Raw genomic sequence first — 27843 nt, 5'->3', positions numbered from 1 at the left:
AAAAAAAAAAAAAAAAAGTATGCTACCACTCCCTGCCAGAGAAGACTGGTCTTGAGGTCAAGTATGTTGGCACGTGTCTGTAATACATAGGGTACCCTCACCCAAAAACAAATAAGCAAATAAAATGAGAAAGAAAAGAAAAAGGCTAGGCATGGTGACTTTATGTTACACCTGTAATCATAATATGTGGAGACTGAGCTGAGGGGAACTTGAAGCATGTACATCATATTCAGCTTAATAATATGTCCTGATATGAAGGTGAAGCTTCCTAAATTCCTACCCATTGTCATTAATATTCTTAGCTCTTTGCATTCCTGTATAAATACTATTTATTTTTTTACTTTTGAATAAAAAAGTTGCTTTATTCATTAACACAAAGTGTATCAACAATAGGTAATAGGAGTATAATCTAAATTCTAATTAATCTTCCATTTTGAAAGGTTCAGGACCTTATCTTTTCTTTCTACCTTTTTATTTTTTGTTATTCATCTGATTTTTGTTTTTTTGTTTTGTTTTGTTTTGTTTTGAGACAGATTTTTTGTGTGTGTGTAGGCCTGGCTGTCCTGTCACTCTGAGGACTAGCATTGAACTCACAGAGATTTGCTTGTTTCTGCCTCCCAAGTGCTGAGATTAAAGCATGTATATGCGTGTTTTGTCTTTGTATGTGCATGTGTACTACATGTATGCAGTGCCTGTGGAGGTCCTAAGGCAGCATCAGATTCTGTGTAACTGGAGAGACCGTGTGGGTGCTGGGACTGAATCTGCAAGGACAGGTGCTCTTAAGCACTGAGCATCTCACAAGCCCTTTCTGTATTTCTTAAGTATTTTATTTCAACAAAACGGCAGACAAAAGTTTTTCTTTTTTCTTTAAAGTCATATTTGGACAGTTAGAATTGTTCTTCAGAATTTATGTATCACACACAGTAAACTAGAGACTTAAGCCCCATTACTATAAGTGCTGAGGCAGGTGACTTGTTCAAAACCAACATAACAATATCCTGTCTCAAAAATGACAAACTCTGCTTACTGGGTCTTGCTATGCAGCTCAGGGTGAGCTAAAACTTGAGATCTTGCCTCAGACTCCAGATTGCTGGAATTATGCAGTAAGTGCTACTGTGTGCCTGGCCTACCCTTTTCTTAACATTAAAAAAAAAAAAGTCTTAAATTTTTTTTGTTTTGTTTTGTTTTGTTTTGAGACATGGTTTCTGTGTGTAACAGCTCTAGCTGTCCTGGAACTCCCTCTATAGACCAGGCTGACCTTGAACTCACAGAGATCTGACTGCCTCTGCCTCCCAAATGTTCCACCACTCCTGGCTCTAAACTCTTTTTGTTTTCCATTTTAAACTTACTGTGCAGGATGCCAGACAGCAGCTTATAGGAAGTCAGTTCTCTTCATTCATCATATGGGTTCTATGGATCAAACTCAGGTTTATCAGGCTGGGCAGCAAGCGCCACTGAACTATCTTGTCAGATAATCTGTTTCTTTGAGACAGGGTCTTGCTTTACTGATTTCTTGACTGATGTATATGTAACGTGGCCAGAATCTTTTTTAAAAAAAACCAAAAAACTATGTTTATATTTATATGCGTTTTCCCTGCGTGTATGGCTGTGTACCGTATGTGTGTGTGTGGATGTGGGTGTGGGTGGGTGTGTGTGTGTGTGTGAGTGTGTGTGTGTGTGTGCGTGCCTGTTACCCACAGAGCCAGAAGAGGCCATAAGATCACTTGGGGTTAGAGTTACAGACAGCGCTATCCTGTGAATGATAAGAATGGATCCTGGGGTCCTCTGGAAGAGTGGCTACTGAGTGATCTCTTTGTACCCCATACTGCGAGCATATTTTATCTTACCTTATTTTATGACATGACATTACATGGTCTCACTATGTAGCCCTGGTTGGCCACGATTCCCCTATGTTGACCAGGATAGCTTTGAACTAAACAGAGATCCGCCTGCCTCTGCTGGGATTAACTGAGTACCACCATACCCAACCTCTTTGGTTCTTTTTTGTTTTTTAAGACATGGTTTCTCAGCCGGGCATGGTGGCACACTCCTTTAATCTCAGCACTCGGAGGCAGAGGCAGGCAGATTTCTGAGTTCGAGGCCAGCCTGGTCTACAAAGTAAATTCCAGGACAGCCAGGGCTACACAGAGAAACCCTGTCTCGAAAAAAACAAAAAACAAAAAACAAACAAAAAAGAAATGGTTCCTCTGTATATCCCTGGCTATCCTGGAACTCTATCTGTAGACCAGGCTGGCTTTTATCTCACAGAGATCTTCCTGCCTCTGCCTCCTGAGTGCTGGGATTAAAGAGGTGTGTCACCACTGCCTGGCTGTTTTTTAAATTTATTGTATGTGTGTATGAGAGAATGTGTATAATGAATGTATGCTATTATCACACATCTGTAGGTCAAAGGACAACTTTTAGGGATTGATTCTTGTTAAGGCAGGGACTTTGTTGTTCCTGGTGCTCCTGTGCTCTCAAGCTTTTAGTCGATTCTCCTTTCCCTTGCCTCCCGGCTCCCCATAGCAGTGCTGGAACTACAGATGTGTGCCATTACGTCTAGCTGTCTTCATGGGTTCAGGAGATGGAGTTCGGATTGTGTGGTTTGTGCTGTTAGTGCTTTTACTCACTGAGCCATATCCCCACCTTTATCTTAGAGTTGGAATTTTAGTTCATTTATAGTAACTAAGTTTTTTGTTTGTTTGTTTTTTTGTTTGTTTTTTTTTTTTGGTTTTTCGAGACAGGGTTTCTCTGTGTAGTCCTGGCTGTCCTGGAACTCACTCTGTAGACCAGGCTGGCCTCGAACTCAGAAATCCGCCTGCCTCTGCCTCCCAAGTGCTGGGATTAAAGGCGTGCGCCACCACGCCCGGCGTAACTAAGTTTTTTTATTGGGGCATTACCATCTAATTATATTTAACTACTCAAGTCTTGCCTGCATTTTGTCCAGTGTTGTTCTCAACAGGGAGGGTGACTGGTCACAAGGTGGTCTGTCATCGGCTGTGAGAAAGTCACTCTACCTTTACATGCTTTCACAGTCAGTTCTCTCTCTGTTTAGGAACTGCCCATGAATTCAAGAAGCATTTTGAGTTGCCAATTTTGAAGAGTCGAGATGCAGCTGCCAGTGAGGCAGATAGGCAGCGTGGGGAGGAGCGTCTGCGGGAGCTCATCAGTATTGTGAACAGGTGAGAGCCTCAAGTCTGCTTGTCCAAATGGCCTTCCAGGCTGTCTGAGAACTAACTGCTAGATCTGTGGGCTTGGTCTGTCTGGAGCCTTTAAGGACTGGTGTTTGAGGGCAGGAATGGGATCTGTATCGTGAATTGTCACTGTATAAATAGCATAGTCGTACAGGATAAGTCTCCTTTGAGTAGCCCTGTGGCCGGGTTTTATTCTATCAACCCCCTGATGAAGCTCCTGTGGTTCTGAGCCTTCCTGAACAAGACACATCCTTGTTTGGGTTTCAGAAGCGGCTTGACAGTTGCTCTTAGCCTAATGCATTAGGCTTTCTATGTGTAGACGTGTTGTGTGGTGGGTTAAAGAGCTGAAGAATTTTAGTGTGGCTCCCAGGCCAAGAGTGCTTATTTTTTTTCCACTGGGTTTCAAATGAACCAAGAGCAGGTACATCCTGGACTCCTGTTATTGGTATGAACTGCTGATAAAATTTCATTATCAGTGTTCTGCCCTCCCAACTTCATGGCTACCTCTTCCTACCAATTTTAGATAGCAGGGTTATTGTGTCCTATGAGGCTGCTGTCCCTCCTCCCCCCTCCGACCCCCATCTCTGTTTTTGAGAATGTATCTCATACATCCTAGGCTACCTCCCAGATGATGGGATTCCAGGCATGTGCTATTGTGCCTGACCAGGTAGATGCTAAAGATGCCTCTTTATTCTTTCTGGTCTAGTCACAGCTAAGGGCTTAATGACTGGAGTTATGTGACAGCTGGTGCCTGTGCAAATACAGATAGAAGCCTCCCAATAAAGACCTATAATTTAGGCACTGGAGAGTTGAGTTGGCTTAGTGGTTAAGTACATGAGTTGTTCTTGCAGAGGATTTCCAACACCTACGTGGTAGCATCTATAACTCCAGTTCCAGGAGAACTGGTACCCTCTTCCTCTATCTGAGGGCACCAGACATAAACACAGTGTGTAGACATACATGCAAAAAGAATACTCATGCCCATAAATAAAAGGGATGGTGGCAAAGTTTGTGGTCCACTTTTTTTGACAGCTGCATGGTGAATGCAAGACCTTGGCTTTCTTTTAAAAGACCAGCCAACAAGCTGAACAGAAGGAACAAAAGGTGTTGTCAGTTTAAGCTAGGTAATTTTGAAGGACTTTGTTCCCACGATTGAAACCCTGAAATAAACAAATGTCATTTGAAATGATGAGTTTATGCTATATGTCAGAAGTGGTAGGTCTGACCTACTCTGCTATAAGTGGAGTGAGTCTTTTGTCCTTTAGTTCTTAGTCTACTGAATCAGTTTCACCTCCCTCGTGCCTTTTCCCATTCCCCCAGGTGCCTGATACGGAGAACATCTGACATCCTCTCTAAGTATCTGCCCGTGAAGATTGAGCAGGTTGTTTGTTGTAGGTATGAACTTGCTTGAAAGGCGGACAGAGAGTGGGTTAAAGTGGTGTACTGGCTAGTTTTGTGTCAACTTGACGCAGCTGGACTTATCACAGAGAAAGGAGCTTCAATTGGGGAAATGCCTCCAAGAGATCCAGTTGTAAGGCATTATCTCAATTAGTGATCAAGTGGGGAGGTCCCCTTGTGGGTGGTGTCATTTCTGGACTGGTAGTCTTGGGTTCTAGAAGAGAGCAGGCTGAGCAAGCCAGAGGAAGCAAGCCAGTAAAGAACATCCCTCCATGGCCCCTGTATCAGCTCCTGCTTCCTGACCTGCTTGAGTTCCAGTCCTGACTTCCTTGGTGACGAACAGCAGTATGGAAGTGTAAGCCAAATAAACATTTTCCTCCCCAACTTGCTTCTTGGTCATGATGTTTGTGCAGGAATAGAAACCCTGACTAAGACAAGTGGGTTAAAGCTTAGCTTCTGAGGTGTGGCTGAATTTCAGTGTTCAGGGTAGCTGCGTGTGTGCTCCCGTCTTTTCTACTGAACGACACCTGCCCTTTTATTTTCAGGCTGACACCCCTTCAAACTGAGCTATACAAGAGATTTCTGAGACAGGCTAAGCCTGAAGAAGAATTGCGTGAGGGCAAGATGAGTGTGTCTTCCCTGTCTTCTATCACCTCTCTAAAGAAGCTGTGTAATCGTGAGTGCACCCATACTGGGTATCTTGTGTGTGAGTGTGAGTGAGCAGGGAGCGGAAGTTCTTGTGAATAGGCAGGTGACCTTTACCAAAACTTCTCTAGAGACCCCCATGGAGGCCACATGTGAACTCTTCTGAATCACACCTTTACTTTGGCGATTTTACAGTCTTCTGCCCAGTCCATCCTTGATGCTTGAGACGTGTTGGACTGTGTATGTGAGTGCTTGTACGCACCCATCCTCTTGAACAACACGAGGCAGAAAGAAAAATAACAGATGGTTCCTTTTGTTGTTGGGAGAACACTGTAGTGAGTGATGGTGAGGCTTCCAGATGATACTGGCTACACCCTGTGGGAACTTGGGAGGGTGTACCCCAGGCGATTCTAGTTGTAAGTGTAGCCTATGTCAGCGCCAGATATCCAGAGGGTGAGCACTCAAGTACAAGCTTCAGACAATCAGAGGTGCTAGCATTTTGATATGGATTTGTTTGGTTGATTGTTTGTTTTGTTTTGTTTTTTTTTCTTTTTTGGGTTTTCAGATCCAGCTCTAATCTATGACAAGTGTGTGGCAGAGGAGGATGGCTTTGAGGGCACTTTGGGTATCTTCCCACCTGGTTATAACTCTAAAGCTGTAGAGCCACAGTTGTCAGGTGAGCCCACCCAATTAGTAGATGGTCAGTCTCCTTGGAGGAGGGAATATAGGATAAGGCTATCCAGTCTGAAAGCAGGATATCAGTATAACAACCGTGGGCCACTGGGATGACCAATTGTGAGGACTGATAATAGCCACTTTTCCCAGGTAAGATGCTGGTCCTTGATTACATTCTGGCCATGACTCGAAGCCGTAGCAGTGACAAAGTCGTGCTGGTGTCTAATTATACTCAGACATTGGATCTCTTTGAAAAGCTGTGCCGGGTTCGAAGGTAGGGAGGAGCCTAACCAAGCTGGCTAGCAAAGGGATGTGTCCTCCTCACTGACACTCTAGGAAAATGATTAGATTTTCTGATTATTAGATGTTTATCAAGGTGTGGCTATCTGAGGACTTTCTCTTACCTCATGACTGTGATGGCAGTAGCTCCATCTTTACACAGATCAGAATTCCTGCTCTTCTCTGTCCTTCTCTTAGGGAAGCCTTAGACTATGGGTGAGCAGCCTCAAGCATGGTTAATCTAGTCTTCTTGGTAGCCATAGTTCCAATTAATTTATGCTTCTTGGGTCTTAATATTTGGATCTCCCTCAAGGTACTTGTATGTTCGCCTGGATGGCACAATGTCCATTAAGAAGCGAGCCAAGGTTGTGGAGCGCTTCAATAGCCCATCGGTAAGTACAGCAGCGCAGGAAGTAATGTGTCGACAGAAGCTGTGTGGTGGTTATGCTTCATTGCTTTTTGTTTTGTGTTCTGGTGGGTGTGATGAGATGAAGCTGTTTGGTGATGACTGACTTAGGAACTGACTTTGTGGGTTGGGAAATCGAGTGGTAGGCCGACCAACCTGTGGTCCTCAGTGTGAGTATAGGAAAGTGGGAGACATGTTGGCTGAGCTGAGAAGGATCCCAGTTTAGTTTCCAAGTGTGTGCACTCTACCCCCTCCTTTCTTGTTTCCTTTCTTCCCAGAGCCCTGATTTTGTTTTCATGCTGAGCAGCAAAGCTGGGGGCTGTGGTCTTAACCTCATTGGTGCTAACCGACTGGTCATGTTTGATCCTGACTGGAATCCAGCCAATGATGAACAAGCTATGGCCCGAGTCTGGCGTGATGGTCAAAAGAAGACCTGCTATATCTACCGACTGCTATCTGTAAGTATGTGTATGAGTACACTGTAGCTGTATTCAGATACACCAGAAGAGGGCATCAGATCCCATTACAGATGGTTGTGGGCCACCATATGGCTGCTGGGCATTGAACTTGGGGCCTCTGGAAGAGCAGTCAGTGCTCTCAACCGCTGAGCCATCTTCAGCTGGTTTTCAAGGCTTTAGTAGAGATCATCTTACTCTTTCATCCTTTCTAGCTTTCTTATACTTACATATTTACTTTAAAACCTTAATGTTTCTAGAATCTTCCACCTTGTCCAAGAAATCTTCCTGCCTCAGCCTCCTGAAGAACTGGCCCTCTTTGTTGCTCTTGGCTTCTAGTCCACCTTTTTTTCTGAAGTCAGCTCAAAGAGAATCTGTTTTCAGTGCTTGCTGAACTCCTCAACTCTTCAATCATTCCTTTCATGAGACCCTGAGTATTACTTACAGATTTTTGCCATTGTACAAATCTATTTCTATAGTCTGCATATTGAATGAAGTGTTCTATGACCTCTGTGATAGTGATCATACTTCATTCTTTCTTGTACCCTATTACTAGTATATGACCTGACATAAAATAGTCAAATGATACTGAATGAGAGTTGGGCTTGGTGTGGAGGGCACTTTGATACAGATAACCCGTTTACACTTAACCCATTTAGCCAGGCTCCGACACTCTCCACTGATGCTGAAAATGGTCGGGCAGACAAAGCAGCACAATTCTTGACTCTAGAACTAGGAAGATGGATCTCCCCTAAGGCAGATAATTGCCCTTTCTCAAGATGTTTTCAACCCCTAGGTTTTCCTGCTCCCTCAGCATCAACAGGAACGGTTGAGTCTTACATTTCATCCCATTTCTAGGCAGGAACAATTGAGGAGAAGATCTTTCAGCGGCAGAGCCACAAGAAGGCTCTGAGCAGCTGTGTGGTGGACGAGGAGCAGGATGTGGAGCGTCACTTTTCTCTTGGTGAGCTCAAAGAGCTGTTTACCCTGGATGAAGCAAGCCTCAGTGACACACATGACAGGTATGTGGAGTGCCTTGTCATTACCTCTTTGCTACCTGAACAGCACAGAAATCTGTAGTGACCACAACTCTGTCCTCTGACCCCAGATTGCATTGCCGCCGTTGTGTAAACAGCCGCCAGGTCTGGCCACCCCCTGATGGTTCTGACTGCACTTCAGACCTGGCTCAGTGGAACCACAGCACAGATAAACGAGGGCTCCAGGATGAGGTACTCCAGGCTGCCTGGGATGCTTCATCTACAGCCATCACCTTCGTCTTCCACCAGCGTTCTCATGAGGAGCAGCGTGGTCTTCACTGATAACCAGCTGGTCTGGATGTAGTTGTCTGGGAAAGGATACAGGGAAAGGGGTTCTCTGCCTCATGAGGCTCTGCTCAGTTTTAGTCTCTGGGAGAAAATCATCAAGAAGGGCTGCATGATGTTTGCCCAAAATTTATTTTATAAGAAAAACTTTTTTGGTTTAAAAAAAAAAAAAAAGAAAGGAATAAAGGCATGAAAGGGACTGAGGCCTGGGAACAGATTGGTAAGCCCAGGAGGGAAGAGGCCTGGTGTTAGGCATTCCTCCACCTCTCTAAAGCCCGGGTGCCTGCTTGAGGAATGAAGCAGGAAACCCCAGAGCAGGGGTAGGGGGTTTCTTCCTCAGTGACGACAGAGACCGTAACCTCCCAGCCTGGGGTTCCCTGAGTACTGAGTGAGTAGCCCAAAGCCTCTCAACTCAGTGGTGGGAATGCCTTTGCTGGGCCGCATCAAGGCCTCCAGAACCTCAGTGCAAGGGAAGAGGAAAACAAAACAGAAATAGACAAAGTGGCAGGAGGAGGATGACAGAATCAGTGGTTGGGGATTCTGGGCAGCCCATGCCTCAGTCCCTGCAAGCTGATGGTACTGAGGATGGGCCTGTGAGGTATGGGCCCCATCACATGGTGCTGACATAATCTGCAAAGGCCTGGGTTGAGTCCCATGAGTCGCTAACCACGTGGCAGGTAGCCCGGAGTCTCCGGATTGCTTCTCTTGCTGTGACTGCATCCTGGTCCAGCCAGTTCTGGAAGAGGCGTAGGTGACCAAAGGCTCCTCGGCCCCAGCGCTCCAGTCGTTTGGCAAACTCCAAAAGCCCATCTGGCTTGATGCAGTTGGAACTGGTAGAGATGCCATGAATTAGATATCCAGGAAGCAACTAGGCTTTTGTCTCTCTCCCCGACCCGTGTCTCCTAACCCCTAGCATACCTGATGTCCAGCTGACAGAGAGAAGAGGAAGAATCCTCTGAGAAAACATCTGCTAGGGCTAATAGGCCGGCGTTCCCTGGCGAGAGGGAGAGAGGAACACTCATTAACTCTACCCACAAACAGAAACAAGGGTATCCTATCCCAGCTCCAACCTGGGAGAGCCCTAGTCCTAGCAGTTCTGAATACCTAGTACTCAAATACCTGTATTACAGCCTGGTCAGTACCTTTACTCCAAAAGTTTCTAGGTCAAAGGCCTAGTTCCTTCTTTCCTTCCCTCCTCCTTCCCTCCTCTCCAGGGTATGGTCCCTACCCAGGCGGTTCCCTGGTAGTCGAAGGCCCTTCAGTGTAGAGTTGCCCTTCATAGCAGCAACCATCTCAGGAAGAAATTGGACTGGGCGCTTCTCAAACAGACGGCAGAAGGAGAAGGTAATCTCTGTCAAGAGAAAGTAGAATATTCGGATGACTGAAGCAGGGGTGGCGTTGTCCCTCCTGTCCTAGGTTGGCCTGGCAAGGTACTGTGAACATTTATACAGACTTGAAAAGGATAATTTATAATGATCCGAGCAATATTGGAACTCAATTCAAATAGGACATTGAGCCTGTTTGAGGAACATCTCTGAGGAGATCTACTAGGTCTACTTCCCCCTCTATAGTCATTGATGCCTTTGCAGGGGTGGAGACTAGTCACAGTGAGTGTCTGAGGGAACACCCACACACAGTAGCATGTTTATTTCTCCCCACTATCTTTTGTTTTGTTTTGTTTTGTTTTTTAATTGAACCCATCCAGGTGCTACCACCATTTCTGACAACCCCTTAAAACAAAACTGGGTGATGTACTAAAACTTGGAATATTAGAAGGAAGGTCATGCAGGTTCTATATCCTTTATAGTCAAGGAAGATAGAGAACTAGGAAAACAGTAGTTTGCAGACTGAGATAATGACAAAGCTATAGTGAGGACACAGGAATGCTCAGGTTCTGGGTAAGGATCTCACCTTGAAGGGTCAGATTCTTTAGCAAAAAAAGCACTTCACTCTGACAGTCTGCAAGATTCATATCATGGAAACTCAGCCTCTTCAGGGATAGGTTGTATTCTAGATAGGAGACATAATGCCATGAGTGGTAGGGCTTAATTTTCCCAGGGAACAATGTTAGCTCCCTACCTACCCACCTTCACCATTCCTACCTTTGAGTGTTTGCAACACAAGCCCAAAATCCTGAGGCGAGGCAAAGGTGGCACTGTCCAGTGACAGCTGCTGTAGAGAACCCGAGGCCTTGAGAACAGAGCAGAGCAGGGGGGCTGGCTGGGCTCCTCGAGGAAATCCCATTTCCAACTGCTCCAGGCAGTTTTCTGTATGTGAGAGGAAGAGAAAATCTAGTTAGTTCTCTCTACTTCACTTAAAAATATGTATGTTTTAGGTGTGGGAACACACACCTTTATTTCCAGAACTCAGGAGGCAGAGGCAGGTGGATCTGTTTGAGTTTAAGGCTGGCCTGGTCTACAAAGTAAGTTCCAAGAAAGCCAGGGCTACACAGAGAAACCCTGTCTCCAGAAAAAATAAAAAAAACCAAAAAACCTGTATTTTATGTGTGGGCATGTGTGTACTATAGTGATCATGCAGGGTTCAGAGAACAACTTGCAAGAGTCAGTTCTACCGTGTGCGTTCTGAGGGTAGATAAGTGCCTTTTCTTGCTAAGGTATCTTACTGGCCTCTACTTCTACATGTAGTAGATTCACTAGGAAAATATTTTATTATCTTATCCTGCTATGTGTCAGACATATGTAAATTCATAGAAATGGACCACTAAACATAAAATCTTGTCTTTGCATTCAGAGATAAGACAAAGCAAATAAAGAATATGCAGGGGTTTGGGTGGACACCTCAAGGGTTGTTTGCTGTGTAAGTGTGAAGCCCTGAGTTCGGATGGCAGGCCTGTCGTGGCCTACACATGAAATTCCAGCACTGGAAAGGTGGAGTGAGGCAGGTCTTGGATTCACGGTGAGCCAGTCTAGCCAACATGGTGAGCTCCCAGGTTCAGAAAGAGACACATTTTCACCGGGCGTGGTGGCGCACGCCTTTAATCCCAACACTTGGGAGGCAGAGGCAGGCGAATTTCTGAGTTCGAGGCCAGCCTGTTCTACAAAGTGAGTTCCAGGACAGCCTGGGCTATACAGAGAAACCCTGTCTCGAAAAAACAACAATAAAAAAAAGACATTTTCAAAAACCACCCAGGCAGTGGTGGTGCACACCTTTAATCCCAGCACTTGGGAGGCAGAGGCTAAATCTTTAAAAAAGAAAAGATAGAGGGCTAGAAATATAGCTCAAAGGTAGAATGTTTGCCTATCATGTGTGAGATCCTAAGTTCAATTCCCAGAATCACAAACAAAAACTTATTTAGGAAGTAAGAAGTGTTTGCTGTACAAATCTAGGTTTAGTCTCTGCACAGGCCTGAAACCCAAAAGTTGTCCCTTGACTTCTGCAGTAGGATTTATGAGTTGGGCTAGAGAAAGACACCCAGTGTCAACTTGTAGCCTCCTCATGAACACACATACAGACAGATAGCAAATGCATAGTACTACAAGAGGAGACATAAAAGGAAAGAGAAGAAAAAAAAATAGAATTAGCAGTTTAGATCCCCTTTCTGGAGACAGCTGTCCTGGTCATGCTCACAGCAGTCTCAGGATCTGTTTAACCTAAGGTTATTTTAAAGAATGGCATCTTGTAAAAGGGGAAACATGTTAGCAGGGTTGAGAGGAAATGGATCTGCAGATGATATTCCCTTTATCTACCCACCCAAATGTCGGTGTACATATAATTAGAGGTATGTGTATGTGCATACACACTGCTTTACCTGGTATTTCTTCATCCCCAATTATGTGTCCAGGGGGCCCAGCATTCTCTGGTACAGCAGGGTTGTCCCTCTGGCTTGGGTGGTCAACACGAATAGACAGGACCCGCAACAGGGGCAAGGCTCGCACAATGGCACGGGTCAGTTCCAGGATGGGCAGTGGTGAGAAAAGGTCACTGAGATGGAGGGCACGGAGGCGACATCCAGCGTGGCCTGACAGGGCCCGTAGGCTGTCCAGGAGGCGGAAGATATTGGAGCCCAGACCTATGGCAAAAGAGATTAGGTTACAGATGTGGGAAATTTAAGCAGAATATTCAGTGAAAACTCCATAAATATTTCTATTGATTACTACCAAGTCTTGAGCTTTTAATAAGATGCCATGTTTTTACTTTTAAGACAAAGCTTCAGACTTTTTTTGGGGGGGGGGATCAAGACAGGATTTCTCTGTATAGCTCTGGCTGTCTTGGAGCTCACTTTGTAGACCAGGCTGGCCTTGAATTCAGAAATCCGCCTGCCTCTGCCTCTGGAGTACTGGGATTAAAGGCGTGCGCCACCACGCCCGGCTTCTTTAGACCTTTTAAGACAACACTTTTCCCCCTTGCTTCTCCAGGGCTATATGCACTACCATGCCTGGCTGTAGGTCATATTTTTAAGAAATTCACAATTAGGGCCAGGCGTGGTGGTGCACACCTTTAACCCCAGCACTTGGGGGGCAGAGAGTAAACTTTAACCAGCACTTTTCCCCTCTTCTAGACACAAGGAGCACATAGTGTTCTTGTCCATATAGCCTGATAAGACAGTATAGGAACCAAGGAAGCAGGAGTACAATGGATGTGTAAAGGATGCATACTAAACAGTGGGGTTTCTCAGTAAGACATCCCAATTCAGCCTTAAATACTAGAAGGAGATAACTACAAGGGAAAGGAAGTGTTGGCAGAAAAAATCTTGACATTTAGAGGCCTGAAGTCTGAGCAACAGGTTGTAAGCTGGAATACAGGGCATGTAAGGTGTGAAGGGCAAGCAGGAGTGAACATGAGGAAAACGATCTGATAATATCCAGAGGTGTGGTGGTGGTGCATGCCTGTAATGCCATGTGGAAGGTGGAGGCAGAGGATTTTGAGTTTAACGGTGCCTACATTATGTAGAAGACAATGTGTGTCTCATGTTTTTTCAAACTAAATATGTTGCCAATGATAGCCTTAACTCCATTATCTTCCAAGTACTACCATGCTTGGCCTATGAAGGACTGGACTGCGAATGAACAAATGGGTCAAACTATTCGTTTAAAGGAATACTTGTACAGTACAAAGAATGGGTTGTCTGAAGAAAGGACTGCTGAAATGAAGTCAGATGAGGAGTAATAATAACCTAAACTAAGGGATACAGATAGAACTGGATTTGGAAAATGTCAAAGTAGGGCTTAGTGACTAAATATTTTGGAAGAAACAATCTTTTGTTTCTTTGAGCAACTGCGTCAGTTGTGATGTCTTTGTAAGCAGAAGGCTCAGTACAGTCATAGTGTATCCAGGTTGGAAATGAGCTGCAAGGTGATACCTAGTAGTAAGCTGAATAAATGGATCTGGACGTTCAGGAAAAAAGATGGGCCTAATGTCTTCAGCTGAGTCAAGGGGATATTAGTATCAACAGTCATTGAAGCTACAGGAATGGACAATTGTCTAGAAAAGGAGATAAAGTGGAAGGGTTCTGAGATACTGAAAATTAGGAAGAGAACCATTGAGATAATGGAAATATTTCAGGAAAAAAAATAAGAGTTTGTAGTTATTTGTTCTTTTAGGGGGTCATTGAACTCACCATGTAGATCAAACTGGCCTTGAATTCAGAGAGATCTGTCTACCTCAGCCTCCCCAGTTTATTGTAATAAACATGCACCACTACATCAGCCTCAGGAAGAAATAGAAAATGGAAGGTGGGCACAAGACATGTCATTTCATCTTGTAACAGCCCTATTACCCCAGTTGTAGCAGAAGACATAGTGAATAATGACACCATTTGGTTGTTTCAGAGAAGACATGCATTGGTCCACATAAGCACATTATTTGGTGCTCACCACATAACCTATGCTAGTCCATCCTATAATATTTCTCAGAGTAATATATTTTATTTAGGACTGCATTTTCATATTGGCTCAAGGGTCTCAAGAGATTAGGGATGGGATTTGAACTGGTTCTCTTCTCATCACCTCATTCCGAGTCTAACATTTAGTAGGGACTTATTAATAAATGAGTGTACAAAAATAAATCCTCTCAGGATGAACCATCAAAAAAAAAAAAGAGAAAGAAAAAAGAAAATGGAAGGTGAAGTAGGGAAAGTGCATGTGAAATTGAGTAAGGTCTGTGTGCTGGTGAAGGTGTAAGTGATGTCTGAGTGCAGACAGTAGAGATAACTACATCCTGAAGAGGGAAGGGAAAGAAACAGTGTTGGTGGAGACCAGGATTTAATGTTCTGGTGGTGGAAGAAGCAGTAGAAAGAAGGAAATATAGTGATTTAACAATGGACTGTGAAGTCAAGTTATCTGGGCTTGAATACTGGCTCTACAGTTTGCTAAGCAGGGTTATCGGGGCAAGCCACTTCATAAGGTCAGTGTTAAAAATTAAGTTAGTTAGTATTTTGAGAATATTTAATTTTAGATATAGCCCAAGTATATGAAAACTGCTAAAGCATGAGTGTCTGATTATGTGGATAAAGACAGAAGACTATCTTATAGGTTGTTGATCTGCTTTTTTATCTTTTTCCTTCCTTCCTTTAAAAAAAATCCCTGGTCAGTTGCTTTTATTTGACTGATGCGATACAAATTCAGAGCCCTGTCTGTGTCTGGATTGCCCTCTGTATATATCTGACTTCTCAGCCCCTTAGCCTTTCTTCCAATAGTAAATCCAGACTACAGACCTCATTTTCCTTTCCTAACACTATGTGCCAGTGTCTTTTGTGTTTCTCTTTTGCCTCCATGAGACACAAATAACCACATTTCCACTCCTTAATCATACTCCCCACTCTTGATTAGGCACAGTGCTTTAGAGAGATGCAAGCCCAGCCCTGTTCTTTCAGGTGCTCACCATTGTAGGAAAGTGTAAGGCTCTCCAGTGATACCCAGGAACTCAGAAGATGGCACAGTGTCAGAGCTGCCTCTGTGGAGAGAGGAACTGTGAACAGCTCCAAGGTGGAAATGCTGCGGAATCGCTGGGATGCCTCTAGTGCTGGGAGCCCCAAACAGCTGGGATCTGATCCATCCAGAGCTCCGCAAGCTACTTCCCCAATCTCCATCTCTTCACCATCTTCTTTCTCACCAGCCACAATAAAAACAAAGTCATACAGGTCTTCAGACTCTGCACCAGACCCCTGACGGGTGCGGGGACCTTTCTTCCCTGCAGCTCGTTTGAAACGCTTTAAGGACTTAGGTTGTGAGGCTGAGCTAGCTGGAGCCCGTTTGGATGATGTGGAAGAGGAGGCAGAGGAGGCCGCGGCTGGAGCAGATGGCTGTTTAGTGCCAGAAGCCTCATAAGAGGTGGCTGGGAGGTACAACTTAGAGTCTGTTCCACCTATTGTCAGGCTCTCTTGTGTGCTGCGGCGTGTTACACGACTGGGAGGTACAGCCCTGGGCATCTGCTTGACTTCACTCTTCCGCCGGGTGGCCATTAGTGCTGCAGCACATCGCTCTGCTGCATCACGCCGAGGCCTGCGAGAGCCCAGCAATAAGGACCCTTCATCTCTAGATGGGGCCCGGCCTCGGGAGGCTTCACCACAGAGGCGGCAAGGCAAGCTACCAGGGCCTGGTTGCCAAAAGCCAGCACTCATGGTAAGGATAAGGATGAAAAGGGCTGACTCGGGCACAGGCCAGGAGTACAGCGACACTTGGCTAACAGCCCCATGGTGGATGAGCTGATGCAGCAGCTGTCGAAGTGACTGCTGAGCAGCCACATCAGAGAACAGCAGGTGGCGGAACTTGAGGGTATGCAGAGAACTGGCCAGGGTCTCTAGAACCCTGCGGTTGGGCTCTGCCACTAGCTCAGTTGCTCCCTGCAGCATATTGCAGATGGTTAGCTGTCGGACATGACGGGAGCTGTGCAGGAGAGGTGAGAAGCGCTGATCACAAAGACGTTTATCAGAAGACACATCAATGGTTCCACGTAGGACATGGGAAAAAAAGGCCTCCATAAACTTGGCTCGCCAGCAAGTCACACTCTAGAGCAAAGAAAACACCAGAAATCTGTCAAATGCCCTCTTAAGTTTCTTTCCTTTAGTAAACTCACTGAGATAGGCTTTATTCTAACAAACTTGCACATTTATTTAGTGTTCACACCTTTGAGGTATGCATTACTAGTGGCCCCATTTTACAAATAAGCAAGGGATATAAACAGGAAGGAACATATCTTAGTGCTTTCTGTAGGGTAACTGTATAGTGTTCCTTGTCTGACAAGTGATACCTTGTGTCCCCTGTGGCTGTTCCTATACAGATAGAGGCCAGAGTTGTCCAGAATTGCTTCTCAGATGCTGCCCACCTTTTTTGGTAAGATGTTCTTACTGGGTTGAGACTTGGCAAATCTGTTAGGCTACCAGGCCAGCAAACTGAAGGAATCTGTACCTCTCCACCACTGGGATTAAAAGTGTGCCCCACTTGGGAGGCAGAAGGCAGATATGAAATTGAGGCAGCCTGGTCCACAGAGCAAATTCCAGGACAGCCAGGGCCACACAGGAAAACATTGCCTTGGAAAACCAAAAACCCACCAAAGGAGCTGGAGGTGGTAGTGAATGCCTTTAATCCAGCAGTTGTGAGTCAGAAAGTCTGATCTACATAGTTGCAGGTCTGTAAAGAAACACTGCTTTAAAGAAAAAGCAGAGTGATGTCTAAGCAGCTGGGAACATTTAGCTGCCCCTGCAGAGGACCCAGATTCAGTTCCCAGCACCTACATGGTGGTTTGCAGCATCTGTAACTGCTGTTTCAGGGCATCCAAGGTCCCTGTGGAAACAAGGCTCATGTACACATAATAAATAAATGCAAGTAAAACAGTCAAACTTGTTAAGGGCACCACTATGCCTAGCTTTTGTGTTCATGCACATTGATGACAAAGGACTAATTATTTGAGGGTGGCTGTGCTATGAGTTCCTGGGAAATCTTCCATTTCTCAGTGGAGGTGAGTGGTATACTGGGATTACAAATAGCTATGTTGTCTGGCCTTTTATATGGGTTCTGGGAATCCAAACAGGTCATCAGACTCACCTAGTGTGCACATACTTTTAGGGGAGCTCAGGGGATCAGACACTTTACTGATTAAGCTATCCCCTAAGCTTAACAGTTTTCTTTGTCTGTTGTATGCATATTAAGGAAAACTTGCTATAGGACACTTCCATCTAGTATTAATATACAGTTCAGTATGAGTGTCTGGACAGGTCCAAAGAGGGTGTTGGAGTCCCTGGAGCTGGAGCTGCAGGTAGCTGTGAGCTCTTTTTAGGAGACAATGCTGGAACCAAAGCCAGTACCCAATTGAAATAAAAATCTTAAGTGCTAGGAGTCAAACCTAGGGATCTGCACATGCCAGCTCCTTACTGGACTGACTTCCCCCAGCTGAAATAAAAACCTAAACCTGGAGAGAGGACATAAGTCATCACCAGTTACTATACAGGTAAGTTATCAAGACTTAGACCCAAGAAATCTGGTTCTAAGGGGCAACCTTTGTATGCAAGTATGTGTTCATATATGTGTGTCCCTGTGGCTGGTCAATACTGGATACATTTGACACTTTGTTTACTTCACTTTTTAAGGTAGGGTCTCACTTGAACCCAGAGCTCATCTGACTACTTTCGCCACCTTAATTTGGGTGCCCTGATTCTGTGTTGGGATTATAGGCAGGTGTCATGCCCAGCCAACATTTACCCTGTCTCAGAAAAGCAAGATCTGAAGGGAACACTTTTTTCTTTCTTCTGTCACTTCTAGAGACAGGGTTTCTCTGTATAGCCTTGGCTCCTACAACTAGCCTTGTGGACCAGGCTGGCCTTGAATTCAGAGAGCCATCTGTTCCTGGGATCTAAGATGTGTACCACTGCTGCCTAGATTTTCAATATTTTATGCACACCAAAATTTCCTGTGCAGTTGTTTTCTTCTACTACCATCCCAAATGTACATCAGCTTTCCAGGCTTGGTGATTCTACATGTACCATCTGAAGCAAGGTCCATACATCTTTATTTTTTGGTTTATCGAGACAGGGTTTCTCTTTTTAACAGTCCTGGCTGTCCTAGAACTCACTCTGTAGACCAGGTTAGCCTCGATTTCAGAGATCTGTCTGCCTCTGCTGGAATTAAAGTTGTATGCTACCAGGCCTAGCTAGACAACTTTACTTTTAAAACTGTTCCCCCAAATGATTCTAATGTTCACCGGAGATTAAGAAGGGCTACCTAACTCTGAAAGATACCAAGCCCCAGAGTTTTGTTTTTGTTTTTTTTTTTTTTTTTCAGATTAAGTTTTATGGTTGTAGGCTAGGGAAGTTCATGTGTTACAGTGTGTGTGTATGTGTGTGTGTGTGTGTGTTTAGGTCAGAGGACAACTTTAGTGTAATCAGTTTTATATTTATGTAGGTTCTAGAGCTCAAACTCAGGTTGCCAGGCATGTCAAACAAGTGACTTTACTCTTACAAGCACTGGGAGGTTTTTGTTCTGTAGATACAGCCTTATGACCTTACATTAATTCTACTGCCTGTTTTCCAAGTAGGAAACAGTAGATATGCACTACCACATCCAACTTAGCCTTACAATTGCTAATGTAATGCATCTAGTCCCTAACTTGAAGTAGAGCCTGCTGGCTTCAGTACAGGCTCCAATTCTCATTTGTATACTAGACCTCTTTTCTTCTTAAGATATAGATACTATCACCTACTTTATGATAAAGATTGTTAAATGGATAAGATGAAGTAAAGGCACGTTAAAAGTGTTAACTGGCACAGTTGCTGATCATCAATCAGGAGGGATACTGCAGCAAAACACTTCTCTCTGACCTTTAACTTACCCCTGTCAGTCTTTTCCTACCACAGCCACACCCTCATTTCAAATCAGGAGTTAGGCCCTTAGTATCCTCAGGCAAAAGTCTGGCCATTTGTGCTAGGCTCTGCCTGCTTTGGTAATATTTAGGAGTCCTTTCATGCTTGAGTCAACCTACAATGTCTTGTTACTTGCAGGACACCAGGGAAGCAGGAAAACTTAGCTGGCAACCAACCAAACCTCTCTTCTCTCTCTTTTGAATGTTGGGCATTGAACCCAAAGCCTTGTGCATGTTAAACAACAAATTTTAAAATTTTATGTGTATTGGTGTTTTGCTTTTTTGTATAACTGTACAACTTGCCTAGTTTGAAGAGTCAGAAAGGGCCACTATGTGGGTACTAGGAATTGAACTTGAGTTCAACAAATGCCCTTGGACAACACATTTTAACCCTGAACTTTTTTCCGTACTCTGCTTAGTTTTAAGTGGTAGCAAAGGATGTCCTTGAGTCTTTCAGGGCCTCACTAGCACTGTCCCTACATATTTGTTGCCCACATACAGGTTTTTGTTTTTTAGGGCAAGATCCTGCTATGTAGCTCAAGCTTCCCTCAGCATCCTGGGATTATAGGGATGCAGATAGCTTAACATACAGTCTTGGGAATCATTTACAAAGTTGATCATGGAGGCAGATGGCTTCAATCCTGGGCAGACAAGCAAATCTGAGTTGCAGGCTAGCCAGAGATACATAATGAGATCCTGTTTCAAACATCAATAAACCTTCAACTTTACAGGTAAGTTATATGGCCATGAGAAATATGAATGAGAGTGTGACCCAAGCTATTGCAGCTGTTTCTGCTGCAAGGGATAGTGAACATGTAGGTAAAACAGCTGGATTTTTTCAGATCTGTTAAAAGTGTAATACCTCAAACACAGTAACTACATGAGCAGCATGGCACAATGAACAGAAACCAATCCTCCAGAGCCAGCTTGCTTCAAGCTAGGTCTAGTGTGTACTAACTATAGGAAGACCTATGTAACCATCTGTAAAAACTATACCAACACAGTAATTGTGAAGGTTATTATATAGTTATAATGGTTTTCTCAATGGCTTCTCATGAATTTTTAACAGAAGTTATTTTATTCCATTGTTACTTTTAAAATATGTGCAAGAAAACCTTGGTGCTGAAACATATCTGAGAAATCTAGTTCAAGAAACTCATTTTGTGGACTAGAGTACTAGAGTACAAACTGAATTAGAAACCCTCTTGCATGGAGATAATGGGAATGATGTACTGCTAATGAGATGACATTTGTCCACTTTGGCCTGTCCTCCATGAGCTCACAGCTCAGACACTGATAGTCATGAGAGTTAAGTGTACAAATAAGGTGGGTGGGTGGGGCACTAAATACTTCTTGTTAGTATTAATACATGCTCACAGATTTTTGTCCATTTTTCTTCTGCTTCCAATTTCATTTATTTGCTGTTGTTGAGAAAGCCTTTGAGGTTTTGTTGCCAGAGCCAGGGTCCCAAGATCAGTAGTTGCTATTGAATTGAATTTCTTATCCTTTCTACCTCTACCTCTTTAAATGTAGGTACTACAGTTATGCTTCCAATACCATCCCCATTTCCCCTCCCTCTCTACTTAAAAAAGGCTCTGAGTGGATTTTTTATGTGTACGGGGTTTTGCCTTCATTTATGTCTCTTTGTCCAGTGCTCAAGAAGTAAGAAAAGGGTATTGGACCCTGGGGGCTAAACTTGCACACAGCTGTAAAACATGATGTGCATGCTGGAAACTAAACATGGCTCTTCTGGAAGAGTGGCCAGTAATCTCAAGCACTGAGGCGTCTCTTCACCTTCCCAATCTCCATTTGAATTTGGCTTTCTGACTCTGCATGTGACTTCACTTTCACAATGATAGTTTTGGTCAATAAGGAAAGTACACCGGATTCTGTTGTAAACACATTAAACACACATGGAACTACCATAGGTTGGTCCTGTTGACATATATTTATTTTGATGATCTCATAAGGGTGATAGTTCTCATAGCATAAACCCCTTGCAGTCAGCCTAGGCACATCCCGTGTTCCCCAGCTTTCTTAAAGGTGAACAATCCTATCTCTAAGAGTTCAGATAACTTAGCTTTGTTAGAAGTTGTAGAACAATAATATGTCAAATTCTGGACTATTGTGTATCCCTGGAAGAGGAAAAAGAGACAGAAAAATGATTTGGAACTAAAAATCAGGAATAGGCCAACTCTGGAGGAATGTGTATGCTATATACATATTGTTTTTTATGACACTGAGACAAATTTGAGCATTATACCATGTATTTAAATGTTTTTATTTTATTCTTTCTTTTTTTTTTTTGGTTTTTGAGACAGGGTTTCTCTGTGTACCCTGGCTGTCCTGGAACTCACTCTGTAGACCAGGCTGGCCTTGAACTCAGAAATCCACCTGCCTCTGCTTCCCGAGTGCTGGGATTAAAGGCGTGCGCCACCACTGCCCAGCTATTTTATTCTTTCAAGATATAGCCTTGTGCTGGGTAGTGGAGGCATGCATGTATATCTATGTACCATGTATGCCTGGTGCTCAGTGAGGCCAGAAGGGGGCACTGGATTTCCTGGAAGTGGAGTTTGTCTCAGACAGTTGTGAGGTGCCATGAAGGTGCTGGGAACTGCACCTAGGTTATCTGTAAAAGCAGCCGATGCTGTTGACCATGTCTCTGCAGACCCTCCCCACTTAATCCTTTCTTAATCCTTAGGAGGGTTTTTCTAATCCTCCTAAGCTAGATGAATGTACCAAGGCCTTGCAAACTGAATTTTTGAACTTAACAAAGATGAGTTGGTTTGTTCTGTTATTTTAATTCTTTGCTAGTTTTTTCCATCAATTCTGTCAAAAACTCAAGGAATCATGGGTCTGCATTCCATGGGGTTCATAGCCTTTTCTGCTTTGTGTACCCTGTAATCATGGTGAACAAGTAAATGCTAAAAGCCAAATGAGCCAAAACTGTGTGACAGATCACCTGAGCTCAGCTCCTAAATCCACTCCCTATGCTTCAGTAGTTTCCAGTTTGTGTATGTACTTCTACTTGCTTTTACCATGCAAGGTTAGGCTGGAGTTCTTCCCGGTACCTGAACTTACCTCCAAACTGGAAGGCCTTGTCTTCATCAGTTCATCCCAGAGTCGGCGCCAGATGGCTTGAGTAGAGAGACCTGTAGGAAGAGGTATTACAGTTGGCTGCCTGCTGCCCACCATGTTTTCTGCCTTCAAAGGAGCAATACAGTTAGTTATCTGAGTAGCCAAGACTGACTCTAAGGACAGATGATTGAGATCTGAATATTAATAAACTATTCTAAAGCTATAGGATCATGGGAAAGCTACTTGTTTCCCCATCTATAAATTATAATTAATATCTATTTCATAGGGCTGTTGAAAAATCAAGTGAGTAAATGAATTTCTCTGGATTAAGTACCTAGAATTGCTTGGCCAATCAAGGTTACATAAATATTAGCCATTGAGAAACAGCTTGTTAAAATAGAAAAATTAGGGGCTGGAAAGATGACTCAGCAGTTAAAAGCACTGATTGCTCTTCCAGAGGTCCTGAGTTCAATTCTCAGCAACCACATGGTGGCCCACAACCATCTGTAATGGGATCGGATGCCCTCTTCTGGTGAGTCTGAAGACAGCTACAGTGTACTCATATACATAAAATATATAAATCTTAAAAAAAAAGAAAAACCACTGTCCAAAAGTTTTAGTTATAGCTTGTTTGTGTTTTATCAGCATAAAAATGATAGAATGCATGTGTTATGGGACACTAGGGAAAAAATATAAGAAAATAGATGTGAAGGTACTTTCTATAAGAAATGTATTTCTTTTTTTCATGTGGTATGTTTTGTCTTCAAGTATATTATACACTACATGTCTGATGCCCACAGAGGCCAGAAGAGGATGTTAGATTGCTGCAACTGGAATTATGTGGTTGTCAACTGCCATATGGGTATTGGGACCCAAACCAAGGCTCCTCCTAAGAGCAGCAAGTGCTCTTAACCCACTAAGCCATCTCTCCAGTGCTATGCAGGTGTTTCTATCTTTTGTTCTTTGAGACAGGGTCTCACTATGTAGCCTTGGCTGGACTAGAACTGAATCTGTAGACCAGGCTGGCCTCAAACTCATGGAGATAAACCAGCCTCTGCCTCCTAAATTCTGGGATTAGAGGTGCTCTTTTGAAGATCACAAAGTCCTAATTGGTTATCAGTTACCTGAAGAATACCATGGGTTCTCAATCACTGACTGAGAAAGGGTAAGAGAGAGACTTACCTTTTTTGAGAGCAGTCTCCTCAATCCTCTCCAAGTAATATATATTGAGCAGAGGTAAGATGCTTTGAAGTATTGGGCCTGGGAGGGCTACAAAACCAAAACACAAAGTTTACTTTCTCCTTTCTTGGGTTCTAAACATTCTCTATCTTAAGGCAGCTGGAAACTCAGAGGAAAGGATGAGTTAAACAAACCAACCTGCTTGCTCACTGAGGTCAGTAAGCTGCCCAAGGAACGCTGGGTCGCTGAGTATACTCTGATCTATTACCTTCCTATGAAGGTCGTAACTACCTATGAGCATTAAAGATAGCTCTTCTCTAAAGTCATACCTTAAAAAACAAAACCAGTTTCTCCCTGGAACCAAGAGTATCGGGAATTCAAGGTTAGCCTTGATAATGAAAGTTTCCTTATTCTAGTCTTTTGGATTGCCTTTATTTATTCTTCCCCCATGGCCTTGTTACAAAAAGCAGTGCTAATCTTAAAAAAAAAAACAAAAACAAAAACAAAAAACAAAAAAAGAGAAGTTGGGAAAAATCGTACTCCAGCATTTGGGAGGCTGAGGCAGGAGGACTGTTGCAAGTTCAAGCTCGCTGGAGCTACATAATGAGTACCAGGACAGCCAGGGATAATATAGCAAAATCCTGATTCAATAAAACAAAATGTGTGAATTGGGGGTTGTGTGAAGAGGGAATAGATTAGAAATGACTACCTCATGACATTAAAGATCATGCTTGTAATTTAACACAATACCTACCCATAAGAAGATCAATGAATACTGGCTATTATTATGTTCATTCTGTCTATGCATCTCTATTCTATTAAGCTTATGATCTTGTAGTTATACCAAAACTTTCATTCTTTGACCTACTTTTTAAAAAATATTTTATTTAAAAATTGCATGTATGGGCTGGTGAGATGGGTCAGTGGGTAAGAGCACCCAAGTGCTCTTCCGAAGGTTCAGAGTTCAAATCCCAGCAACCACATGGTGGCTCATAACCATCCGTAACAAGATCTGACGCCCTCTTCTGGAGTGTCTGAAGACAGCTACAGTGTACTTACATATAATAAATAAATAAATCTTTTTTAAAAATTGCATGTATATGTGTGTCTATATAGTGGTACGTGCAAGTGAGTGAGGGTGCCTGCAGAGGCCGAAAGGTGTTGGACCACTGGAACTGGAGTTCTATGCAGTTTTCATCTGATATGGGTGCTAGGAACCGAACTATCCTGTCCTGTGTAAAGGGAATACTCTCTTTCCGGCACCTCCGCTTTTTAAAGACAGGGTCTCCCTCCGAGCGGCCTTGCAACTTGAGGCGATCCTTCTGTCTCAGCCTCCTGAGAACTAGGATTACAGGTGTGAGTCAGCACACACAGCTTCTCCTCAGTGGACTTTCTCGTCACTTGAAGAATAACTAAATCATGAGGCCCAAGAATCTAGTGTACTTTGTTTTTAATCTATTAGGTACTCATTAATATTCACTGTACCTGTTGAATGAGAACATTAATTCCCTGTGCTATTACAGTAATGTAGGTCTATCATCTGACAAACTGTTTCTTTGACCTCTGTCTTCATATTCTTTCTCTCTCAGCCTTGCTCTTCCTGATGACATACCCTGATCAAGACCTTTCAAAAGCTCTCTACTCCAACGAGATAAAGTTCCAATCTCACATCCTGGTATTTAAGGTCACCTACCAGCTATGAACTTTTCTCACCATAAGAGATCACTGAGATGTGGCACACAGCAGGAATGAGGTCAGAGGACAGTCTCCTGCAGGAGCCAATTCTGCTAGTTGGGTCCCAGGAATGGCCTTGAGGTTGTCAGGGCTGACAGCAGTGTCTGGCCTGACTTGCTGAGCACCTCCCTGGCCCACACTCTCTCACTACACGCTTGGGTTGCCTCCACTTACTCCCCTCTCACCAGCGCTAGTCCACTAATGCCACGAAGCCTTTCCTGACTGCTCCCTTGCTCACCCTGAGACTTCCCTCCGAAACAGCAGCGCTTGACAGGCCTTTTTCTTGGCACCTCTAAAAGTTCTTACTAGAGTCAAGCTCTTACTGGGTGGCTATTTACTGGATCTAGCCCACTGCAGGCTCTCCTGTCTCCTCTCAACTGGGAACAATGAAGTAGTGATGAGGACACAGAAAGAAAAACCATGCCTTCAGAGCTTCCCCCCTTTCCTTTGGACTCTGCTCCCTCCTGCTTAGCAATCCCCTCTCACACCTCTCACAGGAATTCTCATCTCTTCTAACTACAAAGTCTACTGTTCCTTTATTCTTAAGACAGGTTCGTTGCTTGCTTCCAGCCATACTTTTCTTCCTCTTTGCAAGTCAGGGCCTCCATTAACACCCAACTCCTCTTCTAGCCAAGATCAGCATCTAAAGACTCTCCAGGCTGATAACAGGCTGCCACATTTACAGGACTTCTCGAGGTCCCTGCTCAACCCCACGGAGGCCTTTCTCCCATTCACCATAGGGTCAGCCTGACCTTTTTCTGCACAGCTTGGCACCGGGCCTTCCACAATCTCCTCTGCTCACACAGGGCCTGAGGACTCCTTACCCATCTCTTCTCCCCCACCCCCACCTCCTGGAAGGCCCCTGGGCCTTCTCAGCAGTGCAGGCCACTCGAAGGCCTCACAGCCTGTTCTGGGGCAGCAACCCTGCAAACCCACCTCCCCGGGGCTTAACAAAACCCTCACTCTCAGATCTTAACGGACCAGGGCCTGCCTTCTGGCAAAGATGTCACCACCACCTTGGGTAGTCCTGCTGGCACATCCCCTGCACACTCCAAGGCCAGGAGCCTCCTCTGATGTTACCCTCTCCTCCTCCACCTTCCATCTGGCCCGACCTGTGATTTCGTCCAACTTCAGCCTGACCCTACTCCACTAGCCCCATTCTGTCAGGCCCATGCCCTCCCTCCCTTGTGTCTCCTGGAGGCCCTAACTTTCTCTTTAACTCTCTACTCTCACTTTTCCCGTTGTGAACCCTTTCCCCGCTTAAGTTGCCAGGCCGCTGGCCTGCGGCATCCTCCTCCAGCAGGGCCTCCTTGCCATCTGGTCGGGGAGCGGCAGGCCTTGGCTCACACCGGAGCGGAGCGGACCGTCTAGCCGGGTCCAGCCCTTCGGTACCGGCCGCTCCGGCTCCCTCCTCTTCGGCCCAAGGCCTCGTCCCCGTGTCTCACCCCACTCGGGTCCCGCAGTCCGGGATCCCCTGACCCCTGCCCCGCCTGAGGCCTCTTCGGCCCTTGCCGCCGGCCGGTCTCCCGAGCCTGTCCGTGCTTACGGAGCGTCTCCCGGAGCCCTCCACTCACTTTCCGCCCTTCTCCACCACCATCCCGGCCCATCCCGGAGGCCTCCGGCGCTGCCTGCTCGGCGGGCGGACCGGCAGCTCGGTTCAGCAGCTCGGTCTGGGGCGTCGGGGCGCTGCCTTCAGCCCTCGCTCGGGCCGTCAAACAGGCCACGGCGCCCCCAGCCTCCTCGGCTTCACCCCCGACTCCCGTCCCTCGCTCGCCCTCGGCTCGGCCGTCCCACCCCGCCCATCCGCAGGGCTCCCGGAGTCCGGCTCCCCGCGGTGTGCCCGGCGGACAGCGGAGGCCCCGGGCCGGCAGCGCAGGTGGCTCCGGGCCTGGCCTCCCTGCCTCGGGTCGGGCCTGCCAATGTCGGCCCCCGCCCCGGGGCAGCCCGGCCATCCCTGCCCGTCGGTTCGAGATCCGAGAATCCTCCGCTCGGTCCGGTCCAGCCCGGTGTCAGCTCCGAGCCTGTGGCCCCGGCCTGCCACTCCGGCCCCGGTCGCTAGGGCCCTGGCAGCTCTGCCCCGTACCGGGCCTTCTGGCCTCGCCCCCCGCGCCCCCCAGGCGAGCCGCGGCTCGGCTTCCCCGGTTCCCTCGGTCTCAGGCTTCGCTCCGTCCCGCCCTGTCAGTCGCGGGATTTCAGTTCCGACTCCACCACCTAACTCCCGGGGCTCCCGGCCGGGCCTCGCCCCGGGCCTCTCGGCCTCGCCCCCCGCGCCCCCTGGCCGCCGGGCCGCCCCCGCTCGCTGCCGGAGGTCGCCCCTCACTCGGCGACTTACCCCACACCCCGCTCTCCAGAACCCCCATATGGGCGCTCACTGCCCGCCCGCACAGCTCGAACAGGGCGGGGGGAGCGCTGGGGCCCGAGGCCGAGCTCTTCGCTGGCGCCGCCTCCCGGGACGTGGCCTCCATGGTCGTTGCTGCCGCTACCTCACAGAACCAGCAACTCCGGGCGCGCCAGGCCTCGGGCGCCGCCATCTTGGGGAGGTGCGCGAGCCCGAGAATGACACCCGCGGGCCGCCATCTTGAAGAGGTCAGCTTTTAGGACCGCTCCATAAGGGATATGGGGGAGGACAGGAACTACATGAAAAGACCGTCAGACAGGGGAGCCGA

The 27843-nt window shown here is 45.6% G+C and overlaps 2 protein-coding genes across 4 annotated transcripts in view; one reads left to right on the top strand and one right to left on the bottom strand.

Annotated features, from left to right (window-relative positions):
- Rad54l (RAD54 like) overlaps positions 1-8573 on the top strand; it is a 26428-nt gene extending 17855 nt beyond the window's left edge. Inside the window, exons 10-18 of the mRNA XM_029539661.1 lie at positions 3056-3182; positions 4515-4589; positions 5138-5268; positions 5803-5913; positions 6063-6186; positions 6505-6583; positions 6876-7055; positions 7911-8074; positions 8161-8573. Of these exons, the coding sequence (XP_029395521.1) occupies positions 3056-3182; positions 4515-4589; positions 5138-5268; positions 5803-5913; positions 6063-6186; positions 6505-6583; positions 6876-7055; positions 7911-8074; positions 8161-8371 (1202 nt within the window). The 3' untranslated portion in view covers positions 8372-8573. The remainder of the gene's footprint in view (positions 1-3055; positions 3183-4514; positions 4590-5137; positions 5269-5802; positions 5914-6062; positions 6187-6504; positions 6584-6875; positions 7056-7910; positions 8075-8160) is intronic.
- Positions 8422-27843, bottom strand: Lrrc41 (leucine rich repeat containing 41). 3 transcript variants are annotated; one of them, XM_021201022.1, is made up of 10 exons: positions 27510-27843; positions 23447-23533; positions 22268-22338; positions 15215-16340; positions 12144-12404; positions 10477-10641; positions 10286-10384; positions 9603-9725; positions 9293-9368; positions 8422-9204 (listed from the first exon to the last, which is right to left on the bottom strand). In XM_021201022.1, the coding sequence occupies exons 1-10, from the start codon at positions 27706-27708 to the stop codon at positions 8985-8987; spliced, it is 2427 nt and encodes an 808-aa protein (XP_021056681.1). In that variant the 5' UTR covers positions 27709-27843; the 3' UTR covers positions 8422-8984. The 3 variants fall into 3 exon arrangements, with proteins under 3 accessions (XP_021056681.1, XP_029395520.1, XP_029395519.1); XM_029539660.1 differs by lacking the exon at positions 27510-27843 and adding an exon at positions 25157-25951 and having other exon boundaries at positions 8488-9204; XM_029539659.1 differs by lacking the exon at positions 27510-27843 and adding an exon at positions 23642-24336 and having other exon boundaries at positions 8488-9204.

The sequence above is a fragment of the Mus pahari genome, chromosome 6 (assembly GCF_900095145.1).
Source record: "Mus pahari chromosome 6, PAHARI_EIJ_v1.1, whole genome shotgun sequence".
NCBI lineage: Eukaryota > Metazoa > Chordata > Mammalia > Rodentia > Muridae > Mus > Mus pahari.
This window is presented reverse-complemented; position numbering and strand designations above follow the sequence as displayed.

Excerpts from the sequence above, each read along its gene's own strand:
- Lrrc41 (XM_021201022.1), bottom strand. The coding sequence starts at position 27,708 with ATGGCGGCGCCCGAGGCCTGGCGCGCCCGGAGTTGCTGGTTCTGTGAG. Across the intron at positions 10,385-10,476 it reads TGTGTTGCAAACACTCAAAG|AATACAACCTATCCCTGAAG; the intron begins GTAGGAATGGTG and ends TCTCCTATCTAG. Across the intron at positions 9,726-10,285 it reads AAAGAATCTGACCCTTCAAG|AGATTACCTTCTCCTTCTGC; the intron begins GTGAGATCCTTA and ends TTCTCTTGACAG.